Below are 17,473 nucleotides of genomic sequence, written 5' to 3'. Positions count from 1 at the left end.
CACATACTTTTTATAATAGTGAAAGCCATGATTGTTTATATTACAAGAAAAACCACCTCAAAGCGAGGAGCTAGAAATTACATCAGCTGAAAACCTCTGTATATGCTAAATATACATCATGATCGATGTAGCGAGTCTGCAAGCAGTCAAAAAAGGATTTATGCGCGCGCACACACACACACGTGCGCGCGCATGTTTGTGTCTTTACTATGATTTTCATAAAGGAACAAGGCAACAATAAAGTCTCTTTATTTTAAATCATGTGTTGTATATGTAGGTGGAGGATCCCTTTGATCGCTGGGAAAACTGTGCGAGATCAGTTCAGGAGAATACTTTTCCAGAGATCTTACGTGCTTTTGCATCAGCAGCAGAAGCATTATATCATCCATCACCTTCTCTTGGATTTCCATCCGTACTTGGAATTCTCTTTCGGTGGCCTGTGGGTACAAAAAACCCAGGCATAAAGGTGTGGCTGTCAAAAGTATACTCCAGAGAGGGAAAGATTGGTCTGGTAAAAGGTTTGAAGCCAACTCCTGGTGAGCCCAGCAGATCAGGAAAATTTATAACAACACAAAGGCAAAGACCAGCACAAACAGTTCAAAATGATCCTCATAGTAATGGAATTGTGAATGACAGGGGGCTCAATGTGTTGCCAGAGGCAGAAAATCCCCTCCATCATGAATCGCGAGGTCTTCAAAATCATTCTGAGGCTCAGAGACAGGGACAGGCAATGCCCAGCTACATGAAATTTGGTCGGTCTGTTAATAGAACTATTCCTAAGGGGAGGAGGAATCAAGGGGTTTATATTGTTGATGGGGAAGGGAGATCATATGAAGATATGAAAGCAGATTCAGCAAGTGTGCATGATTGTGCAATGAGAGTAGATGAACAGAGGTTTTACCAACCAGAAGCACAGAGGGGTTGCCTGAGTGACCATGATTCTAAACTTCTTAACTACAAGGTCATTCCATCTGCTTCGGAGTTACTGATTCAGGAAGAGAGGTGCAGACATTTGGAAAGCAATTTCTCAGGTCTTCATTGCAATCGTGAAGGCAATAGTGGAGGCTGTCCTGAAATTTTATTAACAAGCAAGCCAAAGACAGAGACCACGATTGAACCAGCTCAGCTCAAAATGGATGCTGCCATGACATGCACAAAAACCCAGTCCTCAAATAGGATGGACAAGAGCAGCTGCCATGAAGGTGCTGCAATGCATGTTTCTGACATTGAAATCAGTGGCCCAAAGACATGTAAGATTCCGTCAGAGAACAGGGAAAGCATGCCTAACAATATTGAAAGTTTAGAAAGAAGCAAAGCAGGGATATACACCACAAGTGAGGAGGTACAGAGCCAATCAGAAGGTGTGTTGGATAACACTCGTAATCAGTTCAAGGGCAAGTGCAGGTGGAGAAACTCCAAGTCTATAAGGAAAGGATCTGGAAGACATGAAAACATTTCAGTGTCTATCTGTGACAGTGACTCTCTCGATCACCAATTATCTGAGGTCTCCTTTGAGCAAAAGGACTGCACTTCTCACAGTATAGCATCAAGCAAGCCTGAGGATGACACGGGACACGTGAAGATTTGTAGACCTTCAGGCAACAGTTCAGGCAAGACAGGAATTTCCTTTTCTGAAAACTCCAAAACATGTATGGCAGGGACACAGATTACAAGTGAATTTGTAGAGAGTCGAGGAGATATTGGAAGAACTAACACACAAAAAAATTCAGGAAATCGAAAGTACCAGAGCAGACAGAGAAGATCCAAGAGTGAGGCAAGAGAATCTACAAGCCTTGACGGTATTACCTTTTCTTTTTCTGGAACATCGGATATCCCCTTTGAGAGAAGGGGTCGCACACCTAACAATACAGCACCAGTACTGCCTGCAGGCAGCAATGATCAAGGGGAAGCTACTGTTCAGAATAGATGGAAAAAGCCAAATCAATATTTTTACAGGGCCAAAAAGTGGACAGAAAAGGTTTCAGAGAAGGTCAATACAGGTAGCACCTAATGTACCGGAGGCTGTATGTTTTTGGACGCAGTAAAAAATGCAGCAGAGGGTTTGGAGCAATCTCATGGGGAGAGGAGAAGTTAACTGGAGTTTCATTGCAGAAGGAATAACATCAAGGGATGATTTGGGGAACAATTGTAGGAATGGTTTAGAGATACGTCTAGATTTGACTTTTGTATTCATTCTGTATGTAATTTAAGTCACTGAGTGATGGCTTCCTCTGTCGCTGAAATGATGCCAAGCTCACTTGAGAATGTTTTCTTCCCCACATCTTTCCCTCCCCTCACTCTTCCCCTCCATGCCCCCTCTTCTCCCCCGCCCCCCCCCCTCTCTCTCTCTCTCTCTCTTTTGGTGAGAAAATATTTCATTGCTGTGAAATAATTACATTCATAGGTACTCCAAAAGCGGAGTAACTACTACTCAACCGGAAATCTCAGTGTAAGTCATATATACATCATGATCAATCAAATGAGTCTGAAAGCAATCATAAAGCGATTGCTGCAGAGATCTTTTGAAAAAAACGAAAGATGGAATCACCAAAGACTCTATGATTTCTGTCCATCCATAGAGTCCAAAGTTCCCAGTAGCGCACCCAAACAAAAAATAAATCAAAACCCTGTCTAGTGGGATGAAAACCAAATAACCAGAAGAACTTGCCAAAAGTAACAGTAGGAAATCTTGCTCGAAGCTCTCGACGAATGAGAGCGAGAAAATCACAAGTATGTGGATAGTGCCAGAAAATGTGAGGCACAGATTCAGCAGAATGTAGACATCTGTGGCAAACAGCCGGGGCAATATGTCTATGCGCGAGTAACTGACCAGATGGGAAAATTCCAAGTAAGACTCGGCAGAGAAAAAGCTATTGCCGAAGAGGGACTTTATAATGCCAAAGGAGACGCAGTCGCTTTCTCCACCACTTTGATGGGCGATCCATATGCCAAAGAGAATTAGCTCTGTCAGAAACCTAAGACGGAGGTAACAACACTTTATACAGAGAAGGCACTGTGATATGTGACAACTTCAAAGGACGGGCTGAAGAAGAGGAAGAATGGAGAGTCCAATCCTCAAGCCTGTCCTGAAGTTCCAAACGAGGTACTGGCAAGAAAGGTTGAAGCATTTTGGAAATTTTGTGCCATAAAGGACGATAATGAGCTCCCAAACCATACTTGTTAGCAGCCGCAGAAAAAGATAAAGAGTGCCATCACCCTGAAGTACATCCGCTACAGAAGCAATACCTTTGAAAGATATAAAATAAGAACGCCTGGGTGCTTGTATAGCCAAAAGAGGGTGGAATACTTTGGACCAATAAATATTCTCAGTCCTCAAGAAATTTCCCAACAAAGAATCCTTGCCATTCCATTCCAAATGGGAAAAAATATGTTTCCAATCAAGAAGCAAACGAGAGACAAAAGGGCAGCCTCTAATCTTGCCTTAAATGGAGCCAAATAGAAAATCCCACTGTGTAGGCTGCCAATGCCCAAAAGCAAAAGTATCAATATGCAACAAAAGAGATCAGATCATGAAAGCCCATGGCTGATCCCCTTGCATAAACTGCATCACTTTTCTGATGTGAGCAAGTATATGCATTTGAATATTGAGTATGTTCAAACCCCCATGCATCTTTGGAGAACACAGGCGATGCATAGAGAATAATCTGAGACTTTTCTTGCTATTTTTTGAACGCCAGAAAATCTCCATGATAGCAGACATAAAGGAAACCAGATCTACCTTAGTAAACATGATGAGGGGCAGAGAGAATTGTATGTATGCTATCAAAATGGATTGCGTTATTCGCAAATGAACATGTAATGGCTAAGTTGCCAGCTTTCAATATTCAAGTTTTTTCCTTAGCTTTGTGAGCACCCAATCAGTTTGTTGAGAACGAGTGAGTCTCCAACCTAGAGGATAGCCAAGATGTCGAATCAATTGAGAAGGTGGAACAATTTCCCCAGGCCACAAAAGACTATGCCAGTCTTTAGCATGCAACGGCAATAGCTTGGATTTCTGAAAATTCACATGAAAACCAACAGCTAAGCCATATGTGGAAAGAGTCTGCATAATCAAGGAGAGATCCCTTTGAGTATTTTTCGAGGTAAAGAAAGAATCATCAGCATATGCTTGAGCGATCATGCTACGACTGCCAGGAATTTTCAATCCAGGCAACATGCCAGTGTCCAAAAGGTGGTCCATATATTGAAGCATTGGATGAGTGGCTATGGCAAATAGTAAAGCACTAAGGGGACAGCCTTGCGGAACAGAACAACCATGGGTCCATGTTATAGAAATATCCTCTGAAAGTATGCAGGTAGCTTTACTATCTTGATATAGCAAATTAATAACTTGCTGCATTTTTGTGCCAAATCCTAAGGCTTGCATTGTTTGTGAAATAAAGTCCCACTGAATAGTATCAAAAGCTTTGGCAATATCAACTTGCAATAGCAAAACATCCTGCTGCATATATTTGGCATATTCTATTCAACATAGGCATTAGCAATGTTGTCTGTGATATGCCTATGAGGAACAAAACCATATTGCACAAGATGCAACCCATCATGCAAATGGCCTTTTATCCGATCAACAATCATTTTGGTAGTAAATTTGTAAATAACTGGCGTAAGCGTGATAGGTCTCCAATCAGCCAAAAATTCACAGATTTGCTTTTTTGGAAGAAGTTTAACAAGACCACTCTTCCATGTGTCTGGCATTTTTTGAATTTGCCAAGCAGAATTCACCATATGCAGCAAAGCATGCTTCAAAAGAGGCCAATATTCTAAAAAGAACAACTGTAAGACCATCCCATCTTAGAGATTTCCATCTAATACAGGATTTGATTGCATCTGACAATTCCCTTTTAGTAAAAGGTTTCTCCAATTCCAAAGCTTGAGTGGTGGAGATAATAGGAGAAACATGCTGTAAAAGTAAATTTCTTGCAGACAAAACCTGCTGTGAGGGAGGATTTGCATGACCAAACTGCTGAGAGAAATGTACACAAACAGAAGCAAGTTGTGACCGTGATGTAGTCCATGAACCATCAGGCATAAGCACCTTGCAAATGTTTTGTTTTTAATCGCTTCTGATGCAAGCTTTTAAAAAATTGTTTGGAAGAGCAGCCTTTATCTGTGAAAGCTCTTTGTCTTGCTCTGGTCTCCCATTTAGCAAGTTTCCTATGATCATTGATTTGGAGACAATATTTAGCTTGACATAGTGTTGTTTGCTCATGCAAGAACAAAGGACGAAAGTGACTGAGTTCAGTGAGGTCTTGGCAAGTCAATTTAGCCTGAGCAATAGTTTCCCTTAGAGTCTTCATGTAAGACTTGCCATAATCTCTAATTTTACAACTTGCATTTTGAAAACAAAAGAATCCCATGCATTATCAATATCAAAGTGGCTTTGAGAAGATAGAGATTGATAGCTTCAGTAACCATTGCCTTGAAAGCAACATGCTGCAAATAGCTAGTGGCACTCTATCGTCTGGCATATCATGAAAAGTGAAACAAGTGGAGCTTTGCCTTTATCCTGATTCACAAAAGACTGTCTATTACCTTTATCTTTATTTCCAATAGAGGTAGGAGCATCCTTATTGGGCATCTGAGCAGGCAAAGTAGCAGGAGGCATTTTATGCTGACTCATTGGACACTGTGAAGCCATGTGACCAAATTTTTTACATTCAAAACAAGCCCCTATAAATAATCCCCATTTCAATTTATAAAATGCACTTCCCATGTCAACATTGTTCACCGTGACTGAATAAGACTCCGGTGTGAAATTATCAGTATCCCAGAGAATGCAAAATCGATTAGAGTTGCCATTAGGCCGCGGTGGGCAAACCACTTTGCCTAAAGTTGCTACAATTTTAGGCAAGAGTGAAGCCATGCATTGCAGGAAGTCTACAACTTCAACCCAGACTGGACATCGATGTTGAATCAGAGCCTGATAATCCCTTGTGGGAAACCATGGCAAAATGTGCACCATTTACTGCCCAAAAAAGAGTGGCGAATGTTCCAAAAGCATTTGCCTATGAATCTCATCTACCATAATGACTCAAAAAAGCCTCTGGTTGCATAGTGTACCTTATGAACAAATGAGCCAACCAGTGTTCGGGTCAACCAGTTGCCTACCTCTACAGCAGGTGGCCTCCGATCTGGGAAAAATAAAATGATTGCATTTTTGGCATATTCACTAACTGGATCCACAATTTCATCCACTTCAACCATGAGACCAACTGATGGAACAGAGTTTTTCCACTCTTTCCTTGTGTCTACAAATCCTTTGTGCATGATATCATAAACCAGTTGTGCCTCAACAGAATCATGTACGGGGTCATGTTGAGACCCTCAGCCTACTTTTGCTTTTTGCATTGAGCCAATCGATCCTTTTGAAAAGTTTTTTCATAAGAATATTCAGCCATGTCTTCTGAAGAAGATGGAAACCAAAAAGGGGGGTACTTGTAAAGTGATAAAAGAGAAAAAACAGTCCCAAAAAAGTGCCCACAAAGAAGAAGGAAATAGTGTGTTTGCAAGGAGAAGAAGAGGAAAGAGATATTTAGGGTTTTAGAGAGAGGAAAATACAGGTTCTGGAGAAGGAAAGGAGAAAAAACTAGAAAAAGATCCAAGATGAACTAGAAATTTGAGAGAAAAGAGAGGTTCTGGCGGCGGAAAGAGTACACAAGAATCGGGAACCAAAAAGGAGAGAAAGGAGAAATAGGGAACCCTCAGAACCAATGTTTAGAAGCAGCCCGTAAGCAAACCGGGTACAAAGAGCAACCTAGGAGCAAAAAGCAAGCCAGCAGCAACAGCTTGAACAGGGCAAAAAAGGCCATACAGGTCCGTACACTTGTACGAAATTATACGGAGCTATGGCAGTTGTACGGCAGAGAAATTAGACCCAAATCCGCTGTTTTTTGATTGCTGATGTGAAGCTGTAGGTAGCTGAAGCAGATGGGCTTGTCTGAGGAGGCTAAGGGGATGATGGGAGGGCTGGAGCAAGGGCTGCAGGTCCGCTCCTCTCTCTCACACACACACACCACCTCTCTCTCTCTCTCTCTCTCTCTCTCTCTCACACACACACACACACACACACACACACACTTCTTTTTTTTTTGTGAAACCAGTAACTATAAAATTAACATAAAATCAATGTACATGGCATTAGACTCCAAAAGAGAGCCTAATGAAAGAACTCAAAAACAGTGAGAAAACACTTCAAGGCTAGTAGCATCCAAGTCCGTCGCAGCATAACTATCATATAAAGATTGCTTGAGGGACATTCTGAAGAAAGCATATGCCTGAGGAAACTGTTGTCCCATCTTAAAATGCAATCTCTGCGTCCAAATAGTCCATAGTACCCAAAAGCGAGCCCAATGAAAGAAAAGGAGGAATGGAGACATCTGAGATGAGAAGCATCCAAACATCCAGAAGAGTTTCCTGAATCTGATAGAGGGAAACCGAAGCCGCAGCAAATGAGAGACATGAGTGATCAATATTTGAGAGTGCGGGCAAGACCATAACAAATGGGGAACTGTCTTACGGTGATGAGAGCAACGGGGGCAGGAAGAGGAAGCAATACGACGTGCTTCCAATTTGACCCCAATGAAAAAAGCTCCCACTATACATCTCCAAAAGAAAAGCCTCTGTTTTAATGGCAATTTAGCTTTCCAAATTTTCTTGAGTTTTGATTACCACCAAGATAAAGGCCTATCCGAATCCCAAAGAGTGTTGGCATGCTTATCAATCCATGGCGGTGGAAGAAGAAATCTGTAGACCATTGAGGATGTCAAATTATGCATTGAAAGTGAACAGGTAGCAGGAGACAAGGAAGTCAGATTCCAATCCAGTAATCTGTCCTGTACAAACAGCGGAGGAACAGGAACAAATGGCTGCAACATAGTTGTAAGTATTCTCCAAATGGGCTTATGATGCAGACCCAATGGGAATGTCCTGCAAGCTTGTGAAAATGAAAGCACATAACCATGTTGATCCACCACATCTCCGACAAATCTTATGCCCAATTTCATAAGATTATATGCTTTAATAGGTGACTGTAAAGCAAGAGGCAATTCAAACACCTTGCTCCAACGGATGCTTTCCAAACGAAGATAGTTACCATGATGGGAGGAAGCACGTGACCATTTAGCATAAGAGAGAATTCTCTTCCAATCATGAATAAAAGCAGTAGAAACAAGACAACCAGGAATTTTCCCCTGAAACGTGGTCATGACTGCTTTCCCGTGATCTATAATCCAATGCCCATATGCATGGGACTTCATGTTTCCACACATAGCTGCTAACATAATAGCCCATGGCTGTTTTTGCTGAAAGAAATTAGCAATCATAATGCTCTTTCTTGCCAACATATGAAACTGAAGATTGAGAATATTCAGTCCACCATGAGTCTTAAGAGAACAAACAGACTGCATGGGAAGTAGTCGCAAAGCCTTTTTGTAAGATTTGCTTTTCCAAAATATCTCCATAGCCTGGGACATATAGGAAGCCAAATGCTTAAAAGACCAGTGAAGAAGAGGCAAATAAAATTGCACATATGCCATAATGATAGACTGGACTATCCGAACATGTAGAGGCCAAGTTAACAAGTGCCAGTATTCCAACTTCTTGTTAATCTTTTGAAGCACCCATTTGAGCTGTTGCTGAGGGGTAATATTCCAGCCAATGGGATACCCTAAATGCCTCACAATGGTATGGGAAGAAATAATGTGGCCTGGCCAGAGAAGTGCATGCCAATCATCAGCTTCTTTCAATGCTAGAAGATTCGATTTCTGAAAGTTGATATGCAATCCAGCAGCTATGCAAAAATCATTCAAAGTATGTATCAAATGAGAGAGGTCACTTTGAGAATTCTTGGGCATGAAATATGAATCATCAGCATATGCCTGTGCAAGAAACGGCTGTGCCCCTGGAATTTGCAAGCCATGAAGCTGTCTTGTATCTGCAAGATGGTCCATATGCAACAATAACAGATGAGTAGCAATGGCATACAGTAGCGAACTAAGAGGGCATCCCTGTCTCACTGAACGGGTCATAGTCCATGTCCTTGACAACCCACTACTAAGCAGACACTGTGCAGTGGCATGAGAATACAACTAGTAAATAACATGGACGAGCTGAGGCCAAATCCCAATTCATGCATAGTTTGAGAAATAAAATCCCAATGGACAGTATCAAATGCTTTCGCAATGTCCACTTGCAGAATGAGAACATCTTGTTTGGAATATTTGGCATACTCAATTGCAAGCAAAACATTGGAGATATTGTCAGTAATCTGCCTTCTGGGAACAAACCCATACTGCATGGGATGAAGCCCTACTTGCAAGATAAATCGAACCCTAAGGACAATCATCTTGGCAATGAGTTTGTAAATGATTGGCATAAGAGATATGGGCCGCCAATCGGCCATTGTCTCACACAACCTTTTTTTGGGGATCAATTTGACAAGGCCATGTTTCCAAGAAGGGGGAAGAGATTGTTCTGCCCAAGCATGATTGATCATAAGAAGAAGAGTGTCCTTGAGATCACCCCAAAATGCACGGAAAAATTCAACAATCAATCCATCTCAAGCAGGAGATCTGCTTTTACGTAAATGACTCAAAGCATCATCTAGTTCATTAAGCATAAATGGCAGCTCCAATGCATGAGCCTGTTCTCGAGACAATATAGGCTAAACATGCATAAGAAATTGAGACCTAGCTGCATTCACTTGCATCAAATAATCAGGCTGAGGAGAAAAGAGATGCTAGAAATGACTAGAGCATTGCGATTCCAATTCTGATTTGGAGGTGGTCCAAGTGCCATCATCCAGCCTGATCCTACAAATATCCTCCTTTTGCCTATCCGCATGCAGGCTTTCAAAGAAGGCCTTGGAGGAGCATCCCTTATCCAAAAGGGGTTCATGCGAGCTCAGATTTGCCACTTCTTTAATTTGCAAAGATCATTTTGATGGATGATATGAACCACATAAGCGCAAGAATCGTGTTCAGAGGAGGTGAGCTGCCTATAAGAGCTGATTACATCCATTTGTTGCTTGTGAGATTGAGCCCATTTCAGCTTAAGCCTGAGGTTTTCCATGTGACTCCATCCATAATCTTGAATAACAGCCTACAAGTGATGGGCAAGACTGATCCAAGCAAAATCCATGTCCTCTTGAGCATGTAAGAGGAGGGGGCGGACAGCCACTCTCACCATGTTCTGAAATTGTTGATGAAGCAAATAAGCACTATTAACATGGAGTAGGCGACGACAAAAAAAAGATAATTTCAAGCATATTGGAAAGTGATCAGATAGCAAGAGGGAATGATCAACCCATAATGCACATGTGAAACTAGCATACTGCTAAGCATGCAACAAATACCATCTGTCAAGTCGAGCCCAATAATGAGTAAAAGCATTGTGATGGTATGTATAACCCATATCTCTATCCCTTGTTGAGAGCCATAAATCTTCTGCTTGCAAAAAAGAAAGCATATCCTCCCAATGTCAAAGCTCAGTGGGGATCATGTGAGAACGATAAGTGGTGTTGTCTTGCATGGCAGGCGAGTTATTAAAGTCTCCACACAAAAAAGCATTAGACAGCCATGGAGATTGCTTGAGGGAGGCCCACATTTGAGCTCTTGTCGCAGAAGTTTGAGAGGCATAAACCAATGCTATTTCATAAAGATCGGCATGGCAGATTTATCTGATTACCATCCATCGACCCTGGGGGTCATTGTGAGCAACCGTGGGCTGCATATCATGTTTCACCAGCATGCATACCTCAGAAAAGTGCATTGTACCAGCATAAAAGATGTCATAACCAGCAAAGTGGCCTTGCTGGCCAGCCAAGAAGTGTTGGTTGTGTTCCTGTAAGGAAATTACATCGGGGTGCATTCTATGTACATAGTGCCAAAAAAGTCTCCACTTATTGACATTGCAAAGACCTTGAACGTTGTATGTAATGCAAGTAATTGAAGCAGATATAGAAAATATGTACAGTCGAACCAAGAAACAGGGTAAAGGTATAAGCTGTCAGGCCTCAACCATGACATTGACGTCCACCTGGCCTCCTGGATCAATAGCTCTATCGTCCTCATCATTGTCACAGGAATGCCCTTCTTGAGCACATCAACCCACAGTTGAGAAGTCAGGCTATCAGCAGGGGTAGAGGCCTGTAAGTAGAGGCATCCCAATGCCGAGATTGTAACGGTCGTGGCTTAAGCGCAAATAGCTTTTTGGGTTGCTGCCAGGCACCCTGGGGAGAGACATTAGATTCTGAAATTTTGCCCTTTCCCTTATCCTTTTGCTTGGCTGAAGCCTGGACCACACTTTCTTTGGGAAGAACAGATTTAGATGCCACATCACCCAACTTACTAGGCATAGCCTTAGGCCCTGGACCATAAGTTGGAGGGGTAGTATTTTCTGGAGCAATAGCTGTAGGTGGGAGCTGATGTAGTATTGCAGGACATTGTGAAGCTAGATGGCCAAATTTATGATAAGTAAAACAAGCACCTACAAATACTCCCCATTTCAAGTCAAAATATTTTTCGCCCAAGGGAACATCTTCCACCTCTACTGCAATGGAAGGAGGGGTTGGGTGATCTGTATCCCAAAGAACACAAAACTGATTTCGATTACTCGAAGGACGGGGTGGGCATACAACTTGCCCCAAAGTAGCTGCCAGACTTGGTAGCTCAGCCCTCATATAATCCGGAAAATCCACTACCTCAACCCATACAGGGCAGTGATGTCGAATGAGACGGTGATAATCCTTATTTGGCGACCATGGCATGACATGCACCATTTGTCTGCCATAGAATAGAGGAGACATCTCCAATATTTGCTGACAATATGACGCATCCAAAAAGTGCACTTCATAAAAACCTCGAGAAGCAAAGTATACTCCTTCAACAAAGCAACCTCCCAACAAAGCCTGAACTCACTGAGCCACATCATTTGCAGAAGGTAACTTCCTAGGGAAGAAAATGATAACTGCTTGTTGAGAGAACTTCCGGAGAGGAGTAACCAATGAGGGCAGCTTCAGCTTATACTTAAGGGCCGGGGGAGGTTTGGCCCACTCCTTCCGACTATGGTGGAATTCATCCTTGAGCATGTCAAAAACATAGTGAGCATCTTCAGAGGATGAGGTAGAGAAATCGACTTGCTGTCTTTTGGGGTCCTGGGACAAGTCCTTCCGAGAATAGCTTTTAATATGGTCCTCCATGGAGGTGAGCAGGGCAGAATTGATCTCGAATTGATGAAGCGAAAGAGGGCAGTAGGGATTCTGCACAGTTATGGACGGGTGATACACAGCAACGGGGAGGAAAGCGGATGGCAAGAAGGGGCGGACGACAGCAGCTAAAGTAGGTGAGCAAGAGCGGGGTGACATAACTGAGGGGAGCTTTTGAAGGTCGCAGGGGCAGAGCGGGCAAGCTTGGTGGGCGCAGGCAGATGCGCAAAAGGTAGATACACACAAGCAGATGCGCACAGGGAAACAGCAGGCGGACACGCGTCTAGCAATGGGAGTTTCATCTATCTCCATGGGCAACAGCAGCAACTCCATCGACTCTCCACACACACACACACACACACACACACACTTTTTTTGGTAAAATCCATTGTATTTATATTCTCATAAATTTACAATATGGGAAGACTCCCACACACTAGCAAAGAACTCCGAAAGAGAGCCCGATAGAAGAACTCAAAAACAAGTAGAGAACACTTCAAGGCTAGTAGCATCCAAATCCCTTGCAGCAAGACTGTCATGTAAGGATTGCTTGAGGGACATTCTGAAGAAAATATATGCCTGAGGAAACTGTTGACCCATCCTAGAATGCAGTCTCTGTGTCCAGATGGTCCATAATACCCAAAAGCGAGTCCAATGAAAGAAAAGAAGTAATGGAGACATCTGAGATGAGAGGCATCCAAACATCCAGAAAAGTTTCCCAAATCTGATAGAAGGGAACCGAAGCCGCAGTAAATGAGAAACATGAGTGATCAATGTGCGAGAGTGCGGGCAAAACCATAATAAGTGAGGAACTGTCTCGCGGGGATGAGAGCAACGGGGGCAGAAAGGAGAAGCAATGCGGCGTGCTGCCAATTTCACCCCAATGGAAAAGGCTCCCACTATACATCTCCAAAAGAATAGCCTCTGTTTCAATGGCAATTTGGCTTTCCAGATTTTCATGAGTCGGGATTGCCACCAAGATAAAGGCCTATCCAAATTCCAAAGAGTGTTGGCATGCTTGTCAATCCATGGCTGTGGAAGAAGAAATCTGTAAACCTTCGAGGAGGTCAGATTGTGTATTGAGAGCGTATGGGTAGCAGGAGGTATGGAAGTCAAATTCCAGTCCATTAATCTGTCCTGTGCAAACAGTGGAGGAACCGGAACAAATGGCTGCAACATAGTTGAAAGTGTTCTCCAAATGGATCTATGATGCAGACCCAGGGAGAAAGTCCTGCAAGCTTGTGGAAATGAAAGTGTATAGCCTTGTTGATCCACAACATCACCAACAAATCTTATGCCCAATTTCATGAGATTATATGCTTTGATAGGTGCCTGTAAAGCGAGAGGCGATGCAAACACCTTGCTCCAATGGATACTTTCCAATCGAAAAGAATTACCATGATGAGAGGAAGCACCTGTCCATTTTGCATATGAAAGAATTTTCTTCCAATCATGAAGAAAAGCAGTAGAAACAGGGCAACCAGGAATTTTTCCCTGAAAGGAAGATAAAACTGCTTCCCAGTGATCTGTAATCCAATACCCATATGCAGGGGAAGCCATGTTTCCACACATAGCTGCTAACATAATAGCCCATGGTTGTTTTTGCTGAAAAAAATCAGCAATCATAGTGCTCTTTCTTGCCAACATATGAACCTGGAGATTGAGAATATTCAGCCCCCCATGAGTCTTGGGTGAACAAATAGACTGCATAGGTAGTAGTCGCAAAGCTTTTTTATGAGATTTGCTTTTCCAAAATATCTCCATAGCTTGGGACATATAGGAAGCCAAATGCTTGAAAGACCAAGGAAGAAGAGGCAAATAAAATTGCACATATGCCATAATGATGGACTGTACTATCCGGAGTCGAACATGTAGAGGCCAAGTGGACAAATGCCAGTATTCCAGCTTCTTGTTGATCTTTTGAAGCACCCATTTGAGCTGTTGTTGCGGAGTAATATTCCAGCCAATGGGGTATCCGAGATGTCTGACAATAGTAAGGGAAGAGATAATGTGGCCTGGCCAAAAAAGTGCATGCCAATCAGCTTCTTTCAAAGCTAGAAGTTTTGATTTCTGAAAATTGATATGCAGTCCAGCAGCTATGCCAAAATCATTCAGTGTATGCATCAAACGAGAAAGATCACTTTGAGAATTCCTTGGCATGAAGTATGAATCATCAGCATAGGCCTGTGCAAGAAAAGACTGTGCCTCTGGAATTTGCAAGCCATGAAGCTGTCCTGTATTTGCCAGATAGTCCATATGCAAGAGTAACGGATGGGTAGCAATGGCATACAGTAAGGAACTAAGAGGGCAACCCTGTCTCACTGAGCGAGTCATAGTCCAGGTTCTTGACAACCCACCACCAAGCAAGCACTGTGCCGTGGCATGAGAATAAAGCCAGTAAATGATGTGGACAAGTCGAGGGCCAAATCCCAATTTTTGCATAGTTTGAGAGATGAAATCCCAATGGACAGTATCAAAAGCTTTCGCAATGTCTACTTGCAGAATGAGAACATCTTGTTTAGAATATTTGGCATACTCAATCGCAAGCAAGGCATTGGAGATATTGTCAGTGATCTGCCTTCTGGGGACAAACCCATACTGTCTAGGATGAAGTCCTGCTTGCAAGAGGAAGCGAACCCTGAGGACAATCATTTTAGCAATGAGTTTGTAAATGACAGGCATGAGGGATATAGGCCGCCAATCAGCCATAGTCTCACACAACCTTTTTTTGGGAATCAATTTTACTAGGCCATGTTTCCAGGATGGAGGAAGAGATTGTTCTGCCCAAGCATGATTGATCATTAGAAGGAGAGTGTTCTTGAGATCACCCCAAAATGCACGGAAGAATTCAACAGTCAGTCCATCCCAACCAGGGGAGCTGCTTTTGCGTAGATGACTCAAAGCATCTTCCAGTTCACTAAGCATAAAAGGCTGCTCCAATGCATGGGCCTGTTCCCGAGATACTATGGGCTGAACATGCATAAGGAATTGAGACCTGGCTGCATTTACTTGCATCAAATGATCAGGTTGAGAAGAAAGGAGATGCTGAAAATGACTAGAACATTGCAATTCCAAGTCTGATTTGGAAGTGGTCCAGGTGCCATCAGCTTTCTTGATCCTGCAAATATCCTCCTTTCGCCTATCCGCATGGAGACTTTTAAAAAAGGCTTTGGAGGAGCAGCCCTTATCCAAAAGGGGTTTCATGCGAGCTCGGATTTGCCACTTCTTTAATTTGCGAAGATCATTTTGATGGATGATATGAACCGCATAAGCACAAGAATCCTGTTCAGAAGAAATAAGCTGCCTATGAGAACTGATTGCATCCATTTGCTGCTTGTGGGATTGAGCCCATTTTATCTTGAGCCGAAGGTTTTCCATGTAACTCCGTCCGTAGTCTTGAATAACAGCCTGTAAGCGATGAGCAAGACTGATCCAAGCAAAATCCATATCCTCCTGAGCATGTAAGAGGAGGGGATGGACAGCCACTCTCACCAGGTTCTGAAATTGTTGATGAAGCAAGTAGGCACTATTAACATGGAGCAAGCGATGACCAAAAAAAGGCATATCATCTGTCAGACGTGCTATTGATAATGTCAAGCACACTGGAAAATGATCAGATAGCAGGAGGGAGTGATCAATCCGCAAAGTACATGTAAAATCAGCATACTGCTGAGCATGCAGCAAATACCATCTGTCAAGTCGAGCCCAGTAATGAGTAAAGGCATTGTGATGATATGTATAACCCATATCTGTGTCCCTTGTTGAGAGCCATAGATCTTCTGCATGTAGAGATGAGAGCATATCTTCCCAATGTCGGAACTCAGTGGGGATCATGTGAGAGCGATGAGTAGTATTGTCTTGGGAGGCAGGCGAATTGTTAAAGTCTCCACACAAAAAAGCATTGGAAAGCCATGGGTATTGTTTGAGGGAGGCCCACATTTGAGCTCTAGTCGCAGAAGTTTGTGAGGCATAAACAGACGCTATTTCATAGAGAGTATCCTGCCAGGTGCACCTGATCACCATCCATCGACCCTGAGGATCATTGTGGGCCACCGTGGGCTGTATATCATGTTTTACCAGCATGCAAACCCCCGAAAAGTGCATTGTACCAGCATAAAAAATATCATAACCAGCATAGTGGCCTTGCTGGCCAGCCAAGAAGTGTTGGTTGTGTTCTTGTAAGGAGATCACATCGGGATGCATTCTATGTACATAATGCCAGAAAAGTCTCCACTTATTGACATTGCAAAGACCCTGAACATTGTATGTAATGCAAGTAATTGAAGTAGACATAAAAGATATGTACAGTCAAACCAAAAGACAGAATAGAGTGTAAACTGTCAGGCCTCAGCCATGACATCAACATCCACCTGGGCTCCTGGATCATTAGCTCTATGATCCTCATCATTATCACATACAGGGATGCCTCTTTTTAGCACATCAACCCACAGTTGAGAAGCAAGGCTGTCAGCAGGGGAAGAGGTCTGACCAGGGGTAGAAATTGAAGCATCCCAATGGCGAGATTGTAGTGGACGTGGTTTGAGAGCAAAAACCTTTTTGGGTTGTTGCCAGGCACCCTGGGGAGAGACATGAGAATCTGAAATTTTGCCCTTACCCTTATCCTTTTGCTTAGCTGAAACCTGAAGTACATTTTCTTTGGAAGGGACAGATTTGAGAGCCACATCACCCAGTTTGATAGGCATTGCCTTAGACCCCGAGGCATAAGTCGGAGGAGGAGTATTTTCTGGAGCAATAGCTGTGGGTGGAAGCTGATGCAGAACTGCAGGACACTGTGAGGCTAAGTGGCCAAACTTATGGCATGTGAAACAAGCACCTGCAAAAACTCCCCATTTCAAGTCAAAATATTTTTCACCAAGGGGAACATCCTCCACTTCGACCGCAATGGAAGGAGGGGTTGGGTGATCTGTATCCCAAAGAATACAAAAGCGATTGCGATTACCCGAAGGGCGGGGTGGGCATACAACTTGCCCCAAAGTGGCTGCCAAACTTGGTAACTCAGCCCTCATATAATCCGGAAAATCCACTACCTCAACCCATACGGGGCAGTGATGTCGAATGAGGCTGTGGTAATCTTTGTTTGGCGACCATGGCATGACATGCACCATTTGTCTGCCATAGAAAAGGGGCGACATCTCCAAAATCTGCTGGCGATATGAGGCATCCGAAAAGTGCACCTCATAAAAACCCCTAGAAGCAAAATATACCCCTTCAACAAAGCAGCCTCCCAAC

General features: G+C 43.0%; 1 protein-coding gene across 5 annotated transcripts in view; it reads left to right on the top strand.

Moving 5' to 3' along the window:
• The window catches only part of HESO1 (Nucleotidyltransferase family protein), a 74,670-nt gene extending 72,428 nt beyond the window's left edge, over window positions 1-2,242 (top strand). For 4 of the 5 annotated variants that reach the window (XM_087384928.1, XM_087384929.1, XM_087384926.1 and 1 more), the window contains exon 10: window positions 278-2,242. In XM_087384928.1, coding sequence (XP_087241054.1) covers window positions 278-2,011 — 1,734 coding nt within the window. In that variant the 3' untranslated portion in view covers window positions 2,012-2,242. The remainder of the gene's footprint in view (window positions 1-277) is intronic. The other variant, XM_087384930.1, reaches the window with a different exon arrangement.
• Window positions 2,243-17,473: the final 15,231 nt, after the last annotated feature.

Source organism: Dipteris shenzhenensis, chromosome 14 (genome assembly GCF_047967505.1).
Source record: "Dipteris shenzhenensis isolate YYH24624 ecotype China chromosome 14, Dip_SZ_1.0, whole genome shotgun sequence".
Taxonomy (NCBI): Eukaryota; Viridiplantae; Streptophyta; class Polypodiopsida; order Gleicheniales; family Dipteridaceae; genus Dipteris; species Dipteris shenzhenensis.
Note: the sequence above shows the minus strand (reverse complement) of the source record. Positions and strands in the feature narration are given on the sequence as shown.